The sequence below is a fragment of the Ranitomeya imitator genome, chromosome 5 (assembly GCF_032444005.1).
Source record: "Ranitomeya imitator isolate aRanImi1 chromosome 5, aRanImi1.pri, whole genome shotgun sequence".
In the NCBI taxonomy this organism is placed as follows: domain Eukaryota; kingdom Metazoa; phylum Chordata; class Amphibia; order Anura; family Dendrobatidae; genus Ranitomeya; species Ranitomeya imitator.
The window spans coordinates 187,136,894-187,157,375 of NC_091286.1; the positions used below are offsets into that span (position 1 = coordinate 187,136,894).

Below are 20,482 nucleotides of genomic sequence, written 5' to 3' on the forward strand. Positions count from 1 at the left end.
CTTTGTTTTTGCTGTCCACCTGCTGTGGACCTTAAAGTTTTGTGCATATTCATGTTTTTGTCTTGTTCAGCTTTGTCTGTGAAGGATTTTTTGCAGCTAAGCTGTGTCTCTGGAGATGCAGATTTACCCCCCATGTCTTTAGTCAGATGTGGTGATTCGTATTTTCTGTGGTGGATATTTTCTAGTGTTTTTATACTGACCGCATAGTACTCTGTTCTATTCTTTCTGTTTAGCTAGTATGGCCTCCTATGCTAAAATCTGATTTCATTTCTGCGTATGTTATTTCCCTCTCCTTTCACCGTCAATATTTGTGGGGGGCTATCTATCCTTTGGGGATTTTCTCTGAGGCAAGATAGGTTTCCTGTTTCTGTCTTTAGGGGAAGTTAGATCTTAAGCTGTGCCGAGGGGTCTAGGGAGTGTCAGGTACCCCCCACGGCTACTTTTAGTTGCACTGTTAGGTTCAGGGTTTGCGGTCAGTACAGGGACCACCTTCTCCAGAGTCTGTCTCATGCTGCTCCTAGGCCACCAGATCATAACACACATCCACCCATACTTTGCAAAAAAGGCAGCCGTAGAGAATCCAGGGGACTGAGAGAACATCGCCCAACCAGGTTTGTGGCTACTGGCTTGGGAAACTGTGGGTAAGGTGCTGGGCAGGAGAGCAGGAAAGCCAGCGTAGAGACATGGCTAAAGGTAGGCATATGAAAGGAGTTCTGGAAGGGTGCATCCCAAACTACCTGGGAGTTTGCGGGGCCACAGAGGACATAGCACACTCAGCTGGGTGCCATAAAGAACTGTATGCAAAAGTCTGGAAACTGCACCTTGCTGCATCCTTTGCATTTTTCCAATCGCACCTGCCCGACATAGCCACCACCACCATCTTATATCCTCTACACTACATCTGCCCTGGGGTTAGCTCTACTCGTGGAGAGCTGCACCAACTCTGCTGCATCACCATCTGCCCCAGAGGATCTGAAGTGCTGCATCGGCCACCACCTCATTGCCGAACACCACGGGTGGTGTCACGAACATTTCCCCTTCTCCCCATATAATTTATTCCTATTTTCCATTTACACAAAAATAACGCTTTATTATTGGACTACCCGATACCGAGTAACCCCTCTGCCCCATGAGGCGCTCCAACTTGGCGTCACAAACTTTATTCCCATTTACCACAAAAACAACGCTTTATTATTGGACGCCCAGGGCCACGGACTGGGTCACTGCTACCGTGTCGGACTCGGTACCGAGTAACCCGCTCATAGTCATCATAATATATAGCACTGTGTACTTAAAATTGCTCCCTTTACCATGCCACTCAGTTGATTGTTCTGTTTTTTTCTGCTCTATGTAGAAACAGTAAATCTCTTGTCCTTGCATCACATGATGCTTGCAATAGATGTTTATTTACATATGTATTATACATTAGGTCTATTTAGTTTCTAAATAACGATTAAACTTGCACTAATTTCATTGCTATATTTAATTACCAGTACTTTAATTTTGCTTTTTGCCTGCAGACAAAACACAATTCACCATCAATTTCTTCAGAGCTTGCATTACCATTATATGGGAGTTGCCTAGTCCACAATTCTGGATCATCACTGTGCCTTATGGATTATCGAGAAAAAGTCTCACTTCATCATATGACAAACAGTTCATCAGCTCCAGAACTTGAGAAATTGTTTGTAGAAAAGAATTTACATCTAAAGAAAGATAGCGACATTTTAGGCGCTGACTTTAAGACACATTCTGTTTTCAAAGACAAGGAACCATCATCAAACATAGCATTATCTCCCTTAATTACAGAAGGACTACACATGAAAGTTAAAGGTAAGCACTACAGATGAGCAAACTTGTTAGGAAAATGTTCTCCAATCTCAAAGAGGTGGTATTTGGCAGTGTACGGAGCAGTGTTGGAGCCCCTCAGGATACAGTGCTGTACAGGGTATGTGCACACGTCAGGATTATTTCCTGACAAAATCCTGAGAATTCTGCCAGAAATCCGTGTCCGGATTTCTCGCGGAATTTGCGCGTTTTTTGTGCAGATTTTGCACGGTTTTTTTGCGGAATTTTTGCGGATTTTTTTTTTTCCAGAATGTCCTTTTTGATAGGAAATCCGCAAAAAATCCGCAAAAAGAATGAGCATGTCCGTTTTTTTTGCGGAATGCGTTTTTTTTGCGGAAAAAAACGCTAACATATGCACAAAAAATGCGGAATGCATTCTAAAAGATAGGATGCATAATGTTAGCGTTTTTTTTACCAGATTTATAGCGTTTTTATAGCGAAATTCCGCAAAAAAAAAAGCTAAAAATCCTGACATGTGCACATACCCTCAATCATATTTTTGTCACCTCCAAAAATTCTCAGATGACTCAGTGATTGTAGAGGGCATTGTGGGGGATCGGGGGGAGGAGGAATATAGAAGGGTGGTTTCTGAGTTTGTGGATTGGTGCCGCACTAACCGTCTAGAACTAAATGTAAAGAAAACCAAGGAGTTGCTGGTGAGTTACAGAAGGAAAAAGGAGGATTACTTACCGATCAATATTGTTGGCCAGGAGGTTGAGATTGTTGAGAGCTACAAATATTTGGAGGTTTACCTTGACCGTAAACTAGATTGGAGGTGTCATACAGAAAAGGTTTACAAGAAGGGAATGAGCAGACTGTACTTACTTCGGAAGCTCAGGTCGTTCAATGTGTGCAGTAAAATGCTGGAAATATTGTACCAGTCTGTTGTGGCAAATGCCATTTTTTTGCTATCATATTCTGGGGCAGTAGTGTGCGAGTATCTGAGGCTAATAAGCTCAACAAACTTATCAAGAAGGCAAGCGCGGCTGTTGGCCTCCATCTGGACTTTTTTGAGGAGGTATTGGAGGATAGGATTCAGAAGAAGTGTAGGGCTATAATGATCAATAATACATACCCACTATGCCAGCTGTTCTTGAAGCACAAGAGCACATTCAGCAGCCGTCTAATTCTAATAAGGTGTAAGAAGGAGAAATTCAGGAAATCGTTTGTACCTACTGCTATGGGGATGTATAACAGTAACTTATATACCAGAACTACCCACATTTATTTGTTATGTAATGTTGGTACACTTGTGCAAGATTTGTGTCCCAATATTTTATGTATTGCTGCTTGTATTGCTGCTGTAATACCGTAATTTCCCCCGGGGATCAATAAAGTGTATTGTATCGTAATTTTGGCACGAACATTTAACGTTCAGATTCATGTTTGGATTCCAGAGCATTTTCCCTCAAAGTCATCAAAATTCAGGCACAGTTTGCTAAATGATCGTATTTCCACTAATGCTTTTGTTAGGACTTTGGCTAGGATGGTGGTGTTGTATGATGAGAGGGGAGGGGGGGCGATGTGTCTGATGAGGGGAGGGAGTTGGGAGAAGTCAGAGGAGCAGCGGACTGTTACACTTTTTTCTTTTTAATTAAGTTAATGTCTGGAGATTCCAGCAGTCAGTCAGGGTGCAGAAACTATCCACAAAGTACAGACAAAAGGGCTTCTGTCATTGGCTGCCGAAGTCACATGTCCCTCTCCATATGAAAAGCGGACATGTTGTTTTGGTGACGCCATTTTGTCAGTGTAACAGCAGAGAGAGGTTGCTCCTGCAAGTAGTCAGATCTGCTGTTTAATGTCAGTTAGTTCAGCTAGATAGAATCCTGTGTGAAATCGACTTTCCAGAATCTAACTAGTTTGTGTTAATAATGTTGTTCATGCAGGAGTCCACATTTCCTAATCAAAATCGTTTGTGCTAATATTGTGGTGCTGGCAGGAGATTACATTTCCTAATGTAAATCCTTTCTGCTAATAGTGTGGTTCAGACACACTTTCTCCGCAAATAAATAGTGATAGGGTTGTGAAACAGCTGGTTAAAAGAAGGGTACATACAACATGAGTGGGAAAAAGCAAGGTCGTGGTGGAAGGGGGAATAGGCTTGGTGTTCAAGGTGTACATGGGTTGAGCGGTAAAGTTATTGAAAGCTTTACTGAACAAACATTGTATCATCCTATCCAAAGAAAAGTGATAACATCTGTTACTAGACCGGCTACTCGACTCCCTTTCTTTGGCAGCTGCACAGCGGTACACGTAGTAGATAAGGGCCAGAAAGAGCATGTGCTCCAGTGGATGGCAAGCGCTATATCAAGTGACCTCTCCTCTTCTTTCTCCACCTTAACATCACACACAGTACAATCCTCATAGGTGGCACTCAAATCACCCTTGTTTCCCCCCACATCATATCTCTCCAACCGCCCAACTGACTGTGGAGAACCACAGTTGAACAAGTCCGCAGAGCTGTTCACACATTCTATTCCATGGGCATCAGAGGTCTGTTCAATAGATTCTCAAAATCAAGAAATGGAAAGCATCTGCACCGATACCCAAATTATTTTTTTCACTGGATCCGGGGCTGGACGAAGTAGGGTCTGAGCAGAATCCAATCCCTCATCTCCAGATGTTAACCCCCGGGGTGGAGGTGATGAATTGGGTCATCCTTTGTGGTTTCAAAAAAGGCCCAGCCTAGGCAACCCTTGCCACCCCTGTGAACTACAGACCTGCGTCCGCTGCTGGCCATAGCCAGAGTTGTAGCTGAAGATGCAGTTCTTGTTGTAGTCACTAGTTGCATCACTGCATGTCTGTGCATCGATTCACAACGTAACTTCGTCCTGCTCCACTTCCTCTGCTGCAATACTCAGCTGCATGCGCCTGGGTTCACACCAAGTGGGATCTACAACCTTATTGTCATCCTCTATGTTCCCCCACACATTGCCCAGAGAGTCACCCTCCTCCTCTCCCTGCCCTGCCTGCACAGTGTATTCAGCATGTTCCTAAGGTACCTGAGTCTCATCAGGTTATCTGCTAACTTTGGAAAAAACTACCAATTGCATACCACTTACAGTCTGTGTGAGTGACTGTTCATCAGCTGTTATAGAAGTGGAGATGACTGATGTTTTTGTTTCACTGAGCACACCACATCTTTCTCAATCAAACATAATATATGCACTTACACCTCACTCACAGTCTGGCAGTTTGTCATGTTTACCCTAATCCACCCTCTCTCAGCACAGCAGCCAGCCCTGAGTCCCGCAGTTGTGGTCATGTAAAAGAATGTTTCCTACTACACATGCTAAGAGCTTGAACTCCACCATCTCCAATCTGTTGGACACAGAAATGCTGCCTTTCTGCCTGGTGGATACAGACAATTTCTGAAAGCTGATGACCATCACAGTCCCCCAGTACCAGTTGCCCAGTCGCCATTACTTCTCTAAGAAAGCTGTGCCTGCGATACAACAGAATGTTGCAGATGACATCACCCGTTCCCTAAAGAAATCTATGTCTGCTGGAGTGCATTTCACCACTGACACCTAGACAAACAAACATGGCCAGGGGCGTTACATCTGACTGACTGGGCACTTGGTGACTCTGGTGGCTGCTTGCAAGGGGCTGCTGCACAAGTCTTGGAATCCCCAAGGCTTGCCGGACAAACCTCTGCATCTAACATGTTCTTCAGTGCTTTTGCCTCACCCTCCTCTAGAGTCTCCACCTGCGCCATCAACCTTCCTTAATGAGACACATGTTCCAATGGTGCAGAAAGAATCTCCCCACCTCCATACGGCGTAGCCAGGGCTCAATGCAATCGGGCAGTGTTTAAATTATTTTGCCTCGGAGATCACAGTCACACAGCTCAGTTGTGGACAGCTCGTTTTAGCAATGGCTGTCACCACTGAATCTAAAGTCAGAGAACGCTGTGTGCAATAACTTTGTGAACCTGGTGGCGACACTAGGCCAGGTCAACATCACACATGTGCCTTGCATAGCTTACAAAGCAGGGTTGCTGTGTGCTCACTTCCATTTTTCGCACCTCGCAGGTGGGGACTTGCATTGCTACAGAGGCCTTTCGGCCTACCAGTTAATCGTTTGATATGCAATGTGCCAACACAGTGGAATTCCACTCAATTTGCAGCGACTGTCTGTCAGCAGCGATGAGCCCTGGTGCACTACGTCCTTTTGCATAGCCTGGGCCAACGCAATACAAATGTGGTGCAATCAAATTAGTTCCATGAAGTTTGAGGATTGTTGGCTTACTTTGTCTGACCAGAGTTCTTGGAATACATCCTGGAAGACCATGGCTCCCCATCCCTTTCTGCTGGTGTCTACTTTTATGGTGAATGTGGGGTTCTGCTTCCAGGGGACACCTTTGTCTAAGTTCTTTGGGCTGAGCCAACAGACTAATGAGGCTCTTACCCAAAGTGGTATTGGGATCTTTCTGTATAAGAACTCTGGGGATCTATCCCAATTTGCAAGAATATGAGTCTGTAGTATTCTGGTATGTGCCTGGGCCCACGCTACCATCTGGATGTCATGGATCCAGAGAACTGACATGGCACACCTTATTGGCACTACCTTCTTGCTTAGCAGTATGTTTATCCTTGATCTTAACAAGATTTGTTTTTGTTTGGACAAAACAAATGTTTGTCTGTGAGAGTCTAGCAAAACCCTCAGGAATGTTTTTATTGCTGAGGGAACCATATCCGATTTTTTTTGTGGTTCACTATCCAACTCGATGACAGGATCTATTGTTATCTGCAGGTGTTCTTGGAGTATCGGTACTGAAGGAGCCACCAGCAGATAGTCATTGAGGTATGGAACTATGCATGTATCTTGATCTCTGATGTTGCCATGACTTCGGACATGATCTTTGTGAAGATCTGTGGTGCAGATGATATACTGAAAGGGAGGACATTGAACTGATAATGTGCTGTCTGTTTTCCCTGGACGACCGCAGACTTTAAAAACTTTCAATAAGTTGGATGAATAGGAATGTGGTAGCATGCATCCTGTAGATCGATCATCGCCATGATGAAATCTTGACCTATCAGAGGTACCGTTGACCTCATGGATTCCATCTTGAACTTCCTGTATACTATGTACATACTATGTATGTACTGGTTTAGGGGTTTCAAGCTGATTATGACCCAATGTGATCGGTTTGGTTTCCTTATTAGGAAGAGATTGAAATTATATCCTCTGTTTCTTTCCCTTTCTTGGACTAGGGAGACTACCTTTGAGGATAATAGGCTTCTTACTTACTTCTTACCAAGGTGGATTGTAGCTCTGGAAATGAGAGTTGTGTTGTTTTTACACTTTGTGGGGGATAGGAGGAGAATTCTATCTTTATTCCTTCCCTGACCGATGTTAGGGTCCAAGGGTCTGAGCAGACCTTGTGCTACTGAAGAAGGAACCCTGAGATGTGACCCCTACTATGTTGGCATCATGTTTTATTCTACCACTAAGTGTGGGGAAGAAAAAGATTTCTGCCTTTTCGACCTTTCAGGTAGCTCCATCGACCCAACTTGCCTTTCTCTCTGTACTGAGGAGTTGGCTCCTGAGGAGGGCAAAAGGATCTTTTCCTAGCACTTCTAGGTTCAGGGTGGATCTACATTTTATCCGAAGTCTTTTCTAAGACTTCAAGGGCTAGACCAAACATATATTTCCCTTTAAAGGGATAGATTATAACTCCATCTTCGAAGTTACATCCGCACTCAAGGATCTTAGCTAGAGTGCTCGTCTTACCTAATTTGACAAGCTGCCACTCTTACAGATTCTGCAGAGGTGTCTGCCAGGAACCTTATTGCCTTCTGGAGGAGAGGTAAAGAAGCCAGAATGTCCTCCCTAGGAGTACCCGTAGAAAGCTGTTCTTCCAGCTGTCCAGGCCAATTTTACATGGACTGAGACACACAGGTAGAGACGGCATTGGCATTTAGTAAAGTCACCGAGGTATCTCAGAATTTTCTTAACAGACCATCCATCTTGCGTTCCAGAGGGAGCTTCAGCTGTGAGGAGTCCCCAAATAGAAGTGTAGTCTTTCGGCTACCCGTGCAATCTGGATGTCAACTTTTGGGATTTCTGACCAGCATGCATCCGTCTCTTTGTCTATGGGGAATCAGTTCCTCAGCTCAGCGAGAGTGGTCAGCCTATTTTCTGAGTATTCCCACTCCTCTAGTACCAGGTCCCGAATGTTCTATGGATAGGAAATACTTTTTTCTTCCTTGATCGGTGTCTGCTGAACATTCCTTCCTGTACTGTCTGGAAAGTCCTCTCCTTCTCTACTTCCATAGTTCTCCTTACTGCCATAAGGAGTTCTTTTATATTTTCTGAGGAGAAGTAGTATGTCTCCTGTTGGGAGGTTTGTGGGTCCAGAACTAGTTCGCCTTCCTCCAAAAGTTCTTCTGGTATGGACATTTCATCCTGAGAGTCACTGTCCCCTTCCTCTTCCAGGCTAAGCTTATGCTGGGGGAGGGAGTAGGCTGGGAAAAAGCATCCAGGGAGTTTTTTATCTCCTGGCAGACTAAAGGTACCGTCACATTAAGCGACGCTGCAGCGATATAGACAACGATGTCGATCACTGCAGCGTCGCTGTTTGGTTGCTGGAGAGCTGTCACACAGACAGCTCTCCAGCGACCAACGATGCCGAGGTCCCCGGGTAACAAGGGTAAACATCGGGTTACTAAGCGCAGGGCCGCGCTTAATAACCAGATGTTTACCCTGGTTACCATTGTGAATGTAAAAAAAAAAACACTACATACTTACATTCCGGTGTCTGGTCACGTCCCTCACCTTCAGCATCCCGCACTGACTGTGAGTGGCGAGCCGGCCGGCCGTAAAGCAGAGCGGTGACGTCACCGCTGTGCTCTGCTTTACGGCCGGCCGGCACTCACAGTCAGTGCGGGAAGAAGAAGGCAAGGGACGTGACCAGACACCGAAATGTAAGTATGTAGTGGTTTTTTTTTACATTTACAATGGTAACCAGGGTAAACATCGGGTTACTAAGCGCGGCCCTGCACTTAGTAACCCGATGTTTACCCTGGTTACCAGTGAAGACATCGCTGAATCGGCATCACACACGCCGATTCAGCAATGTCAGTGGGTGATCCAGCGACGAAATAAAGTCCTGGACTTTCCCCAGCGACCAACGATCTCCCAGCAGGGGCCTGATCGTTGGTCGCTGTCACGCATAACGATTTTGTTAATGATATCGTTGCTACATCACAAAAAGCAACGATATCGTTAACGATATCGTTATGTGTGACGGTACCTTAAGCCCTTAATCTTAAGGTTGTTCCTCCCTGATGATTGTCTCAGTGCACTCTTTACATAAGGTTTTTTTTATGTGAAGAATCCAGTTTCTTTGGACAGACTGCACATTTTTTCGTGAAGTGTTGAATTTGATCCCTGGTGCGGTTTCCTTGTCCCCCTGAAAGAATGGGGAGAAGGAAAAGTAATATACTATGCCTCCACTCAGGGAATTGACACCCGGTGCAAGCATATTTACTGCAGCCAGAAAAGTGCTGTGATCTGCAGAAGCAGAGCGGGAAGAGCCTGGCACCTCCATGATAACACACACAGCGTTGGTCCTACCTTGAAGTGTCTTTATTATCCAGGGCTCTTACATGGGCGACCGGATCCAGCACCTGCCCTGTCATTACAGGACCTCCTCGCCCTGATGTCCAGGTGTGGGGGCTGGGTCCAACACCTATTTGCACCAAAACGCTATCCCCATAGACTGTTATGTGATGTGTTCCAGTGTGGAACACAAGGACCTTCCGTGTCATCATGCTGAGAACGATGTCTGACGTCACTTCTGGCTGCCAGCATCTCCAACCCGGAAGTTTGAGCATGCTCCAGCATGATGTGTCATGCTTCTCTGGCAACCGAGGGGAGGAGGAAGGGGCTGGAGAGCTCAGTGAGGCCTCCAACCAAAAGAACCCCTAAGACCTTGCCTGAAAGTGTGGACTGAAAGAGATTCCCGAGTCCTTCCTGCAGACAGGAGCAGCATTCGGGGAGGAGGGGTAAGCCTGCCCAATCCCTTGCTGCCCGGCTATTTTATATTTTTCCCCGGGTGTCTGCCTCCGGCACAGCACACCATCGGATGACTCTTCGTCCCTAATATGGACAGGAAAAAACACTGAGGGGACGATGTGGGAGGGGGATACTTAACCTCTTTGATATTTCCTGTCCCTATTAGGAAATGGGTAATCTTCTTTGGTGTGCTGTCATGGGGGGGAGGGGGGTTATTTGAGAAACACTAGCAGCAGCAGAGTAAGCAGCAGAAACAGTTTTTGTGTGATTTCACACATTTTTTAGACCAACCCCTGCATTAGCATAGCAGAGTACAAGTCTGACACATTGTGAACTACTAGAGAGGATGGTGCAGAAGTATCTGAGGCTCAATATCAATGCCTTCAGGGGGGTGCGAGGGGGATTGGACCCTTTTGCATTTTGGTCTTCAAAAATGGAAGAATGGCCTGAGCTCACTTGTCACACCTTGTAGGTTTTGTAATGCCTGGCATGCTGGTGGTGTCCTGACGGATAAGCGCATCCGGCTGTCCCCTGAAAGTGTAGACCGCTTAACTTTCATCAAACAGAACAAACTGTGGATCTCAATAGACTTTTGCACCCCAATCGCAGACTGGGAAGACTAGGCAATGGTGTTATTTTTAGTATCATGCATTGATCTCACGTTATTGCAGTCTGGGACACCATTGTCATGGCTTCTGTGCCTGCTGTGGCTACTGCTGCTGTTACAAACAATTTTTTTTAAAAGTGGAGACTTGACTTTGTGCTGTCTGTAGTAGAAGGTGTGTCAGAGGCCTATTATACTGTTTCTACTCTGTGGAAATTGATGCCACTTTATTGGTAAGTGACAATAATTTTTTGAAATTTGGAGACTGCAAGTTGGGTCTCCATCTGGTGGGTTTCCTGTGTAAGTAGGGCTACCAGACAGGCAGGCTTGCATTTACTTTCATTCATCTACTTGTGTTACTTTCCTTACATTTTTCTACCAATAGTACTGTATGAAATTGATGTTTGTGCCCTCTGTGTGTGGCTGGGAAAAAATTGGAGGTGTTGCATGAGGTATCAGGGCTCTCAGCTAAGGAGGCTTATACCATTCTCTTAACCACCAGGTCCTCATTGAAAATTCAAATCAAAGCTGTAAATGCTGGCCCAGACCATGATACCTTATGCATGGCCTATGGCTGACTGCTGCTGAGCCATTTGCAAATTTCTACTGTGGGTCAATTGATGCCATTTTTCATAGTGTCTGCCACAAATTTTAGCTGTTTGGTAAGCTTTTTGCCACCCCTTAAGGTGTTGTGTATACGTTTGGTTTGGCCGAACATTGAATTTAATGGCAATTGTGTACGTTCTTTGAACAGTTCGGCAATCGTCTAAACGTTTGGCAAATCGAACCTTAAAAGTTTTACTCATCTCTAGTCAGCACATTGTATATCAATCGGTTAAGTGGTAGCCTGAAAGACCAAGTGATGCAAGTAGATGATCCACGGGGTGTGAACTGCGGAAGTGAGCACACAGCAACCGTGCTTTCTGCAGCAGTGCATCCAGGTAGGGTTGAGCGAAACGGATCGGACAAATTCAAAAATCACCGACTTTCGACAAAGTCGGATTTCATGAAACCCGACCCGATCCTAGTGTAGGATCGGCCATGAGGTCGGCGATCTTAGCGCCAAAGTCGCGTTTCGTATGACGCGTTCAGCGTCATTTCTTGGCCAATGAAGGAGGAAGCAGAGTGTGGGCAGAGTGATGACATAGGTCTCGGTCCCCACCATCTTAGAGAAGGGCATGACAGTGATTGGCTTGCTTTCTGCGGCGTCACAGGGGCTATAAAGGGGTGTGCACGCCGACCGCCATCTTACTTCTGCCGATCGTAGCACATGGAGAGGTTGCCGCAGCTTCATCAGAAGAAGAGATATATTCAGGGAGGGAAGATTAACCCCCGAAACTGCTTGTGCTGTAGTGATTTCCACTGTCCAACACCACCATTTTTTTGCAGGGACAGTGGAGGCTATATTTTTGTGCATCAGCTCTGTAGCTTATTAGGCTGCCTTATAAGGCTCCCTTATAGCTGCATTGCTGTTTGCATGCTGCTGTGCAAACCAACTGCTTTTGTAAAAGCAAAAATCCTGTTGCTCCTTTCTGCACAGTTATCTTGTTTATTTGTCCACACTTTTGTGTGCAGCAGTCCTTTTTATTGCTGCCATACTTTTCCTGAGATCATTGTAGGGAGATTGAAATTGTACTACAGTCCTTGTATTTTTTCATATATCTTCCAGCCACTTTCTGCCACTTAGATTGTGTTGTTTTATACACTCTGGGCTGAGTTTTGGGTCAGTCTCCCCCAAAAAAGGGGAGATTCAAATTCCAACAAAGTGGATCTACTGCAGTCTAGGGTTAAGCGAAACCCGAACCGATCCCACTGTGGGATTGGGTCGGCGGTCGGCGATCTTTACTCCAAAGTCGGGTTTCGTATATATATATATATATATATATATATATATATATATATATATATATATGTCATAAAGACACATATATATTTATATATTTATATTTACTTCAGCGCGATAATATTGAAAAGCCGGTAATTCAATTGCCGGCTTTTCATTTCTCCTGCCTAAACCCGACATGATATGAGACATGGTTTACATACAGTAAACCATGTCATATCCCCCTTTTTTTTGCATATTACACACTACTAATGTTAGTAGTGTGTATGTGCAAAATTTCGGCACTCTAGCTATTAAATTTAAGGGTTAAGTGGCGGAAAAAATTGGTGTGGGCTCCCACGCAATTTTCTCCGCCAGAGTAGTAAAGCCAGTGACTGAGGGCAGATATTAATAGCCTGGAGAGGGTCCATGGTTATTGGCCCCCCCTGGCTAAAAACATCTGCCCCCAGCCACCCCAGAAAAGGCACATCTGTAAGATGCGCCTATTCTGGCACTTGGCCACTCTCTTCCCATTCCCGTGTAGCGGTGGGATATGGGGTAATGAAGGGTTAATGTCACCTTGCTATTGTCCATCACGGCACACTGGGTAAATGTGGTGGATGCAGGGTCCACAGGGGACAGCCATAGTGGGACAGTTCTGCCTAGCCCACGGTCTAGGAAACAGTTGGCTGTAGGCGTTCGCAACCCCTCTTCCTCCTCCAGAAGCGAAAGCTCGTCCACAGAGCACAGTCGCATGACCACTCCATCCGCAGCTGCCAGTGTTGCACACGAGGTGTTCCATTATCAAACAGCTAGTGGTAAGTGTCAGCAGGCTGTGTTAGAAATGAAGTGTTTGGGCGACAACAGACACACCGCAGAAGTAGTGGCCTAGTACTTGCAGCAACAAACTCAGTCATGGCTGGGCAGTGTACTTCTTGAGGCAGACAAGGTAGTCAGTGATAATGGAAGGAATTTTATGGCTGCCATAGCCCTTTCAGAACTTAAACACATACCTTGCCTGGCTCACACCTTGAACCTAGTGGTGCAGTGCTTCCTCAAAAAATTATCCGGAGTTACCAGCCCTGCTCCTGAAGGTGCGAAGACTTTGCTCGCACATCCGCCGGTCGTCTGTACGCCACAGCCGTATGCTGAACCATCAGCGATCGCTGAATCTTCCCCAGCACTGCCTAATAATCGACATTGCAACAAGGTGGAACTCCACACTGCACATGGTTCAGAGGCTGTGCGAACAGAGGCATGCTGTGATTAATTTGTGGGAGGATAAACATACACGGGCAGGCAGTTGGATGGCAGACATGGAGTTGTCTGGTGTGCAGTGGTCGAAGCTCCAAGACCTCTGTCAAGTCCTTCAGTGTTTTGAGGAATGCACATGGCTGGTAACTGCAGACGACGCCATCATAAGCATGAGCATCCCACTAATGCGTCTGCTGTTGCAAAGTTTGACGCACATTAAGGAGCTGGCGTCTGCAGCCGAGGAGGAGGGAAGCCTTGATGACAGTCAGCCACTGTCTGCTCAGGGAAGTCTCCTGGACGAGGTGGCGGACGAAGAGGAGGAGGACGAGGAGGATGATGGGGATGAATATTTATGGGAGGAGGAAGCTTCTCAGGGGGCAATAGAAACTGGTGGCGTTGCAAGGTCAGGTACAGGGTTTTTGAGGGAGACAAGTGATGTTGATTTGCCAGAAAGTGCTCCTCAACCCAGCACCAGCAGTGAATTGACACCTGGAAAATTGGCCCACATGGCAGATTATGCCTTGCGTATCCTAAAAAGGGACCCCCGCATTATCAAAATGATGACCGATGACGATTACTGGTTGGCCTGCCTCCTGTATCCATGCTATAAAGGGAAATTGCAAAATATCATGCCACATGAGAACCTTGAGCAAATATTGGCTACCAAACAAGCAACTCTTGTAGACCGTTTGGTTCAGGCATTCCCAGCACACAGCGGCGGTGATGGTTCTCATACGAGCCGTAGGGGCAACTTGGCAACCTGTTAGAGGTGCACAAATCCGAAGTGGCATTGAACAGAGGGGTTTTATGACCAGGTTGTGGAATGATTTCGCAATGACCGCTGACACGACAGGTACTGCTGCATCGATTCAAAGTGACAGGAGACAGCATTTGCCCAGTATGGTTACGAACTACTTTTCCTTCCTTATCGATGTTCTCCCTCACAGGTCATTCCCCTTTGATTACTGGGCATCTAAAATAGACACCTGGCCTGAATTGGCAGAATATGCATTACAGGAGCTCGCTTGCCCTGTTTCTAGTGTGCTATCAGAAAGAGTATTCAGTGCTGCTGGTTCAATACTGACCGAAAAAAGGACACGTCTGGCTACCCAGAATGTTGATGATCTAACCTTCATTAAAATGAACCAATCATGGATTTCAAATTATTTTGCCCCACCTTCTCCTGCTGACACGTAGCTTGCCTGAAAAATGTCTTGCTTTTGGTCTCCTCTTACTGACTTCTCCAATTCCGCCATTTGCAGCTGCTGAATGTCCACCATAGGCTATTTTTATACCTCCCTAAATGGGCTGACTCCTCCCACAGGGCCGTGGTCACCACCTGGCGCAAGCACACGTGCCGTTTGCCTGCACAGGTGGGTGCGCCCACTCTTGGGCGACGACACTGGCACAGGGTCCCTCATAGTACAATGAAGTGTCTCTGACGGTGGTGGTGCACAACCAACGTCCGACACACCGTCGTAATATGAGGGGCCCTGTGCCAGTACCGCCGCCCACGAGAGAGTGTTCCCCCCCAGCTCGAACAGTGCTCTACCACTTGCAATACTTACCTCTCCCTGCTCCACCACTGTGTAGTCTGTGCTGTTAAATCCTTCAATGGCACTGCCAATACAAATTTGTTGAAATGATAGATGATAGTTTAAATATACAGGGGCCCTGGCCTCCATTTAGACCAGTTAATACTTTGTGTCTACTACCACTGTCTGCTACTCTGCAGAGGAGCCCACCCCAGTACCTAGCTATGCCGCCTGTTTAGTCCTGTTACCAATTTTGAACTGCTTTTAGCCTACTTTTGTATTTGGGCCTACTAACTGTGTCTGCGCCACTCATTACAGTTGTCCTCCACTGAACAAAGCAATGCCACCGGTTTAGTCCTGTTACCAATTTTGAACTGCATTTAGCCTACTTTTTTATTTTGGGCCTACTACCTGTGTCTGCTGTGATGAAAGGTAATTCAGTACCACAATGGACATAGAGGTCAGCGCACATACAGTGACCTGGCAATAACCCAAAAAACAAGAACGAGCTCTGAGACGTGGGAACTCTGTTGACCGCAATCCCTAATCCTCTCCAACCACACTAAAGGCAGCCGTGGATTGCGCCTAACGCTCCCTATGCAACTCGGCACGGCCTGAGAAACTAGCTAGCCTGAAGATAGAAAATAAGCCTACCTTGCCTCAGAGAAATACCCCAAAGGAAAAGGCAGCCCCCACATATAATGACTGTGAGTTAAGATGAAAAGACAAACGTAGAGATGAAATAGATTTAGCAAAGTGAGGCCCAACTTTCTGAACAGAGCGAGGATAGGAAAGGTAACTTTGCGGTCAACACAAAACCCTACAAAAACCACGCAAAGGGGGCAAAAAGACCCTCCGTACCGAACTAACGGCACGGAGGTACACCCTCTGCGTCCCAGAGCTTCCAGCAAGCAGAAAAAAACAAATTGACAAGCTGGACAGAAAAAAACAGCAAACAAATAGCATAGAGGAACTTAGCTATGCAGAGCAGCAGGCCACAGGAACGATCCAGGAGGAAACAGGTCCAATACTAGAACATTGACTGGAGGCCAGGATCAAAGCACTAGGTGGAGTTAAATAGAGCAGCACCTAACGACTTCACCACATCACCTGAGGAAGGAAACTCAGAAGCCGCAGTACCACTTTCCTCCACCAACGGAAGCTCACAGAGAGAACCAGCCGAAGTACCACTTGTGACCACAGGAGGGAGCTCTGCCACAGAATTCACAACAGTACCCCCCCTTGAGGAGGGGTCACCGAACCCTCTCCCAGGACGACCAGGATGAGCTATATGAAAGGCACGAACAAGATCGGGAGCATGGACATCAGAGGTAAAGACCCAGGAATTATCTTCCTGAGCATAACCCTTCCACTTAACCAGATACTGGAGTTTCCGCCTTGAAACACGAGAATCCAAAATCTTCTCCACAATATACTCCAACTCCCCCTCCACCAAAACTGGGGCAGGAGGATCAACAGATGGAACCATAGGTGTCACGTATCTCCGCAACAATGATCTATGGAATACGTTATGTATGGAAAAAGAATCTGGAAGGGTCAGACGAAAAGACACAGGATTAAGAACCTCAGAAATCCTATACGGACCAATAAAACGAGGTTTAAACTTAGGAGAGGAAACCTTCATAGGAATATGACGAGAAGATAACCAAACCAAGTCCCCAACCCGAAGTCGGGGACCCACACAGCGTCTGCGATTAGCGAAACGTTGAGCCTTCTCCTGGGACAAAGTCAAATTGTCCACTACATGAGTCCAAATCTGCTGCAACCTGTCCACCACAGTATCCACACCAGGACAGTCCGAAGACTCAACCTGCCCTGAAGAGAAACGAGGATGGAACCCAGAGTTGCAGAAAAACGGTGAAACCAAGGTAGCCGAGCTGGCCCGATTATTAAGGGCGAACTCAGCCAAAGGCAAAAAGGACACCCAGTCATCCTGATCGGCAGAAACAAAGCATCTCAGATATGTTTCCAAGGTCTGATTGGTTCGTTCGGTCTGGCCATTAGTCTGAGGATGGAAAGCCGAGGAAAAAGACAAGTCAATGCCCATCCTACCACAAAAGGCTCGCCAAAACCTCGAAACAAACTGGGAACCTCTGTCAGAAACGATATTCTCTGGAATGCCATGTAAACGAACCACATGCTGGAAAAACAATGGCACCAAATCAGAGGAGGAAGGCAATTTAGACAAGGGTACCAAATGGACCATCTTAGAGAAGCGATCACAGACCACCCAAATGACTGACATCTTTTGAGAGACGGGAAGATCTGAAATAAAATCCATAGAGATATGTGTCCAAGGCCTCTTCGGGACCGGCAAGGGCAAAAGCAACCCACTGGCACGAGAACAGCAGGGCTTAGCCCGAGCACAAATCCCACAGGACTGCACAAAAGTACTCACATCCCGCGACAGAGATGGCCACCAAAAGGATCTAGCCACCAAAGATACCAGGATGACCAGCCAACACCGAACAATGAACCTCAGAGATAACTTTATTCGTCCACCTATCAGGGACAAACAGTTTCTCCGCTGGGCAACGATCAGGTTTATTAGCCTGAAATTTTTGCAGCACCCGCCGCAAATCAGGGGAGATGGCAGACACAAATAATCCCTCTTTGAGGATACCCGCCGGCTCAGATACACCCGGAGAGTCGGGCACAAAACTCCTAGACAGAGCATCCACCTTCACATTTTTAGAGCCCGGAAGATATAAAATCACAAAGTCAAAACGGGCAAAAAACAACGACCAACGAGCTTGTCTAGGATTCAACCGCTTGGTGGACTCGAGATAAGTCAAGTTCTTATGATCAGTCAAGACCACCACGCGATGCTTATCTCCTTCAAGCCAATGACGCCACTCCTCGAATGCCCACTTCGTGGCCAGCAACTCTCGATTGCCCACATCATAATTTCGCTCAGCAGGCGAAAACTTCCTGGAAAAGAAGGCGCATGGTTTCATCACCGAGCAATCAGAACTTCTCTGCGACAAAACAGCCCCTGCTCCAATCTCAGAAGCATCAACCTCAACCTGGAACGGAAGCGAAACATCTGGTTGACACAACACAGGGGCAGAAGAAAAACGACGCTTCAACTCTTGAAAAGCTTCCACCGCAGCAGAAGACCAATTGACCAAATCAGCACCTTTCTTGGTCAAATCGGTCAATGGTTTAGCAATACAAGAAAAATTGCAGATGAAGCGACGATAAAAATTAGCAAAGCCCAGGAACTTTTGCAGACTTTTCAGAGATGTCGGCTGAGTCCAATTATGGATGGCTTGGACCTTAACAGGGTCCATCTCGATAGTAGAAGGGGAAAAGATGAACCCCAAAAATGAAACCTTCTGAACACCAAAGAGACACTTTGATCCCTTCACAAACAAAGAATTAGCACGCAGGACCTGAAACACCGTTCTGACCTGCTTCACATGATACTCCCAATCATCCGAGAAGATCAAAATGTCATCTAAGTACACAATCAGGAATTTATCCAGGTACTCTCGGAAGATGTCATGCATAAAGAACTGAAACACTGATGGAGCATTGGCAAGTCCGAGTGGCATTACTAGATACTCAAAATGGCCCTCGGGCGTATTAAATGCAGTTTTCCACTCATCGCCTCGCTTAATACGCACAAGATTATACGCACCACGAAGATCTATCTTGGTGAACCAACTAGCCCCCTTAATCCGAGCAAACAAATCAGATAACAATGGCAAGGGATATTGAAATTTAACCGTGATCTTATTTAGAAGGCGGTAATCTATACAAGGTCTCAGTGAACCATCCGTCTTGGCTACAAAAAAGAACCCTGCTCCTAATGGCGACGATGACGGGTGAATATGCCCCTTCTCCAAAGACTCCTTCACATAACTCCGCATAGCGGCGTGCTCAGGCACAGATAAATTAAACAGTCGACCTTTTGGGAATTTACTACCAGGAATCAAATCGATAGCACAATCAAAATCCCTATGCGGAGGTAGGATATCGGACTTGGGCTCATCAAATAAATCCCGGTAATCAGACAAGAACTCAGGAACCTCAGAAGGGGTGGATGACGAAATAGTCAGAAATGGGACATCACCATGTACCCCCTGACAACCCCAGCTGGACACAGACATGGATTTCCAATCTAATACTGGATTATGGACTTGTAGCCATGGCAACCCCAACACGACCACATCAAGCAGATTATGCAACACCAGAAAGCGAATAACCTCCTGATGTGCAGGAGCCATGCACATGGTCAGCTGGGTCCAGTACTGAGGCTTATTCTTGGCCAAAGGCGTAGCATCAATTCCTCTCAATGGAATAGGACACTGCAAGGGCTCCAAGAAAAACCCACAACGCCTAGCATACTCCAAGTCCATCAAATTCAGAGCAGCGCCTGAGTCCACAAATGCCATGACAGAATACGATGACAAAGAGCAGACCAAGGTAACAGACAGAAGAAATTTTGACTGTACCGTACCAATGGTGGCAGACCTAGCGAACCGCTTAGTGCGCTTAGGACAATCAGAGATAGCATGAGTGGAATCACCACAGTAGAAACACAGCCCATTCAGACGTCTGTGTTCTTGCCGTTCAACTCTGGTCAAAGTCCTATCGCACTGCATAGGCTCAGGTTTAAGCTCAGGTAATACCGCCAAATGGTGCACAGATTTACGCTCGCGCAAGCGTCAACCGATCTGAATGGCCAAAGACATAGACTCATTCAGACCAGCAGGCATAGGAAATCCCACCATGACATCCTTAAGGGCTTCAGAGAGACCTTTTCTGAAAATAGCTGCGAGCGCACCTTCATTCCACTGAGTGAGTACGGACCACTTTCTAAATTTCTGACAATATACCTCTATTTCATCCTGACCCTGACACAGAGCCAGCAAATTCTTCTCTGCCTGATCCACAGAATTAGGCTCATCGTACAGCAATCCGAGCGCCAGGAAAAATGCATCGATATTACTTAATGCAGGATCTCCTGACGCAAGAGAAAATGCCCAGTCCTGAGGGTCGCCACGCAAAAAAGAAATAACGATCCTAACTTGTTGAACTGGGTCACCAGAGGAGCGAGGTTTCAAAGCCAGAAATAGTTTACAATTATTTTTGAAACTCAGAAATTTAGTTCTATCTCCAAAAAACAAATCAGGAATAGGAATTCTCGGTTCTAACATAGAATTCTGAACCACAAAGTCTTGAATACTTTGTACTCTTGTCGTGAGCTGATCCACACATGAAGACAGACCTTTAATGTCCATTGCTACACCTGTGTCCTGAACCACCCAAATGTCTAGGGGGAAAAAAAGGCAAAACACAGTGCAAAGAAAAAAAAATGGTCTCAGAACTTCTTTTTTCCCTCTATTGGGAATCATTAGTACTTTG

General features: G+C 46.1%; 1 protein-coding gene across 2 annotated transcripts in view; it reads left to right on the top strand.

Moving 5' to 3' along the window:
• IPCEF1 (interaction protein for cytohesin exchange factors 1) overlaps window positions 1–20,482 on the top strand; it is a 491,098-nt gene that overhangs the window by 287,752 nt on the left and 182,864 nt on the right. For both annotated transcript variants that reach the window (XM_069769417.1, XM_069769418.1), the window contains one exon: window positions 1,521–1,833. In XM_069769417.1, coding sequence (XP_069625518.1) covers window positions 1,521–1,833 — 313 coding nt within the window. The remainder of the gene's footprint in view (window positions 1–1,520; window positions 1,834–20,482) is intronic.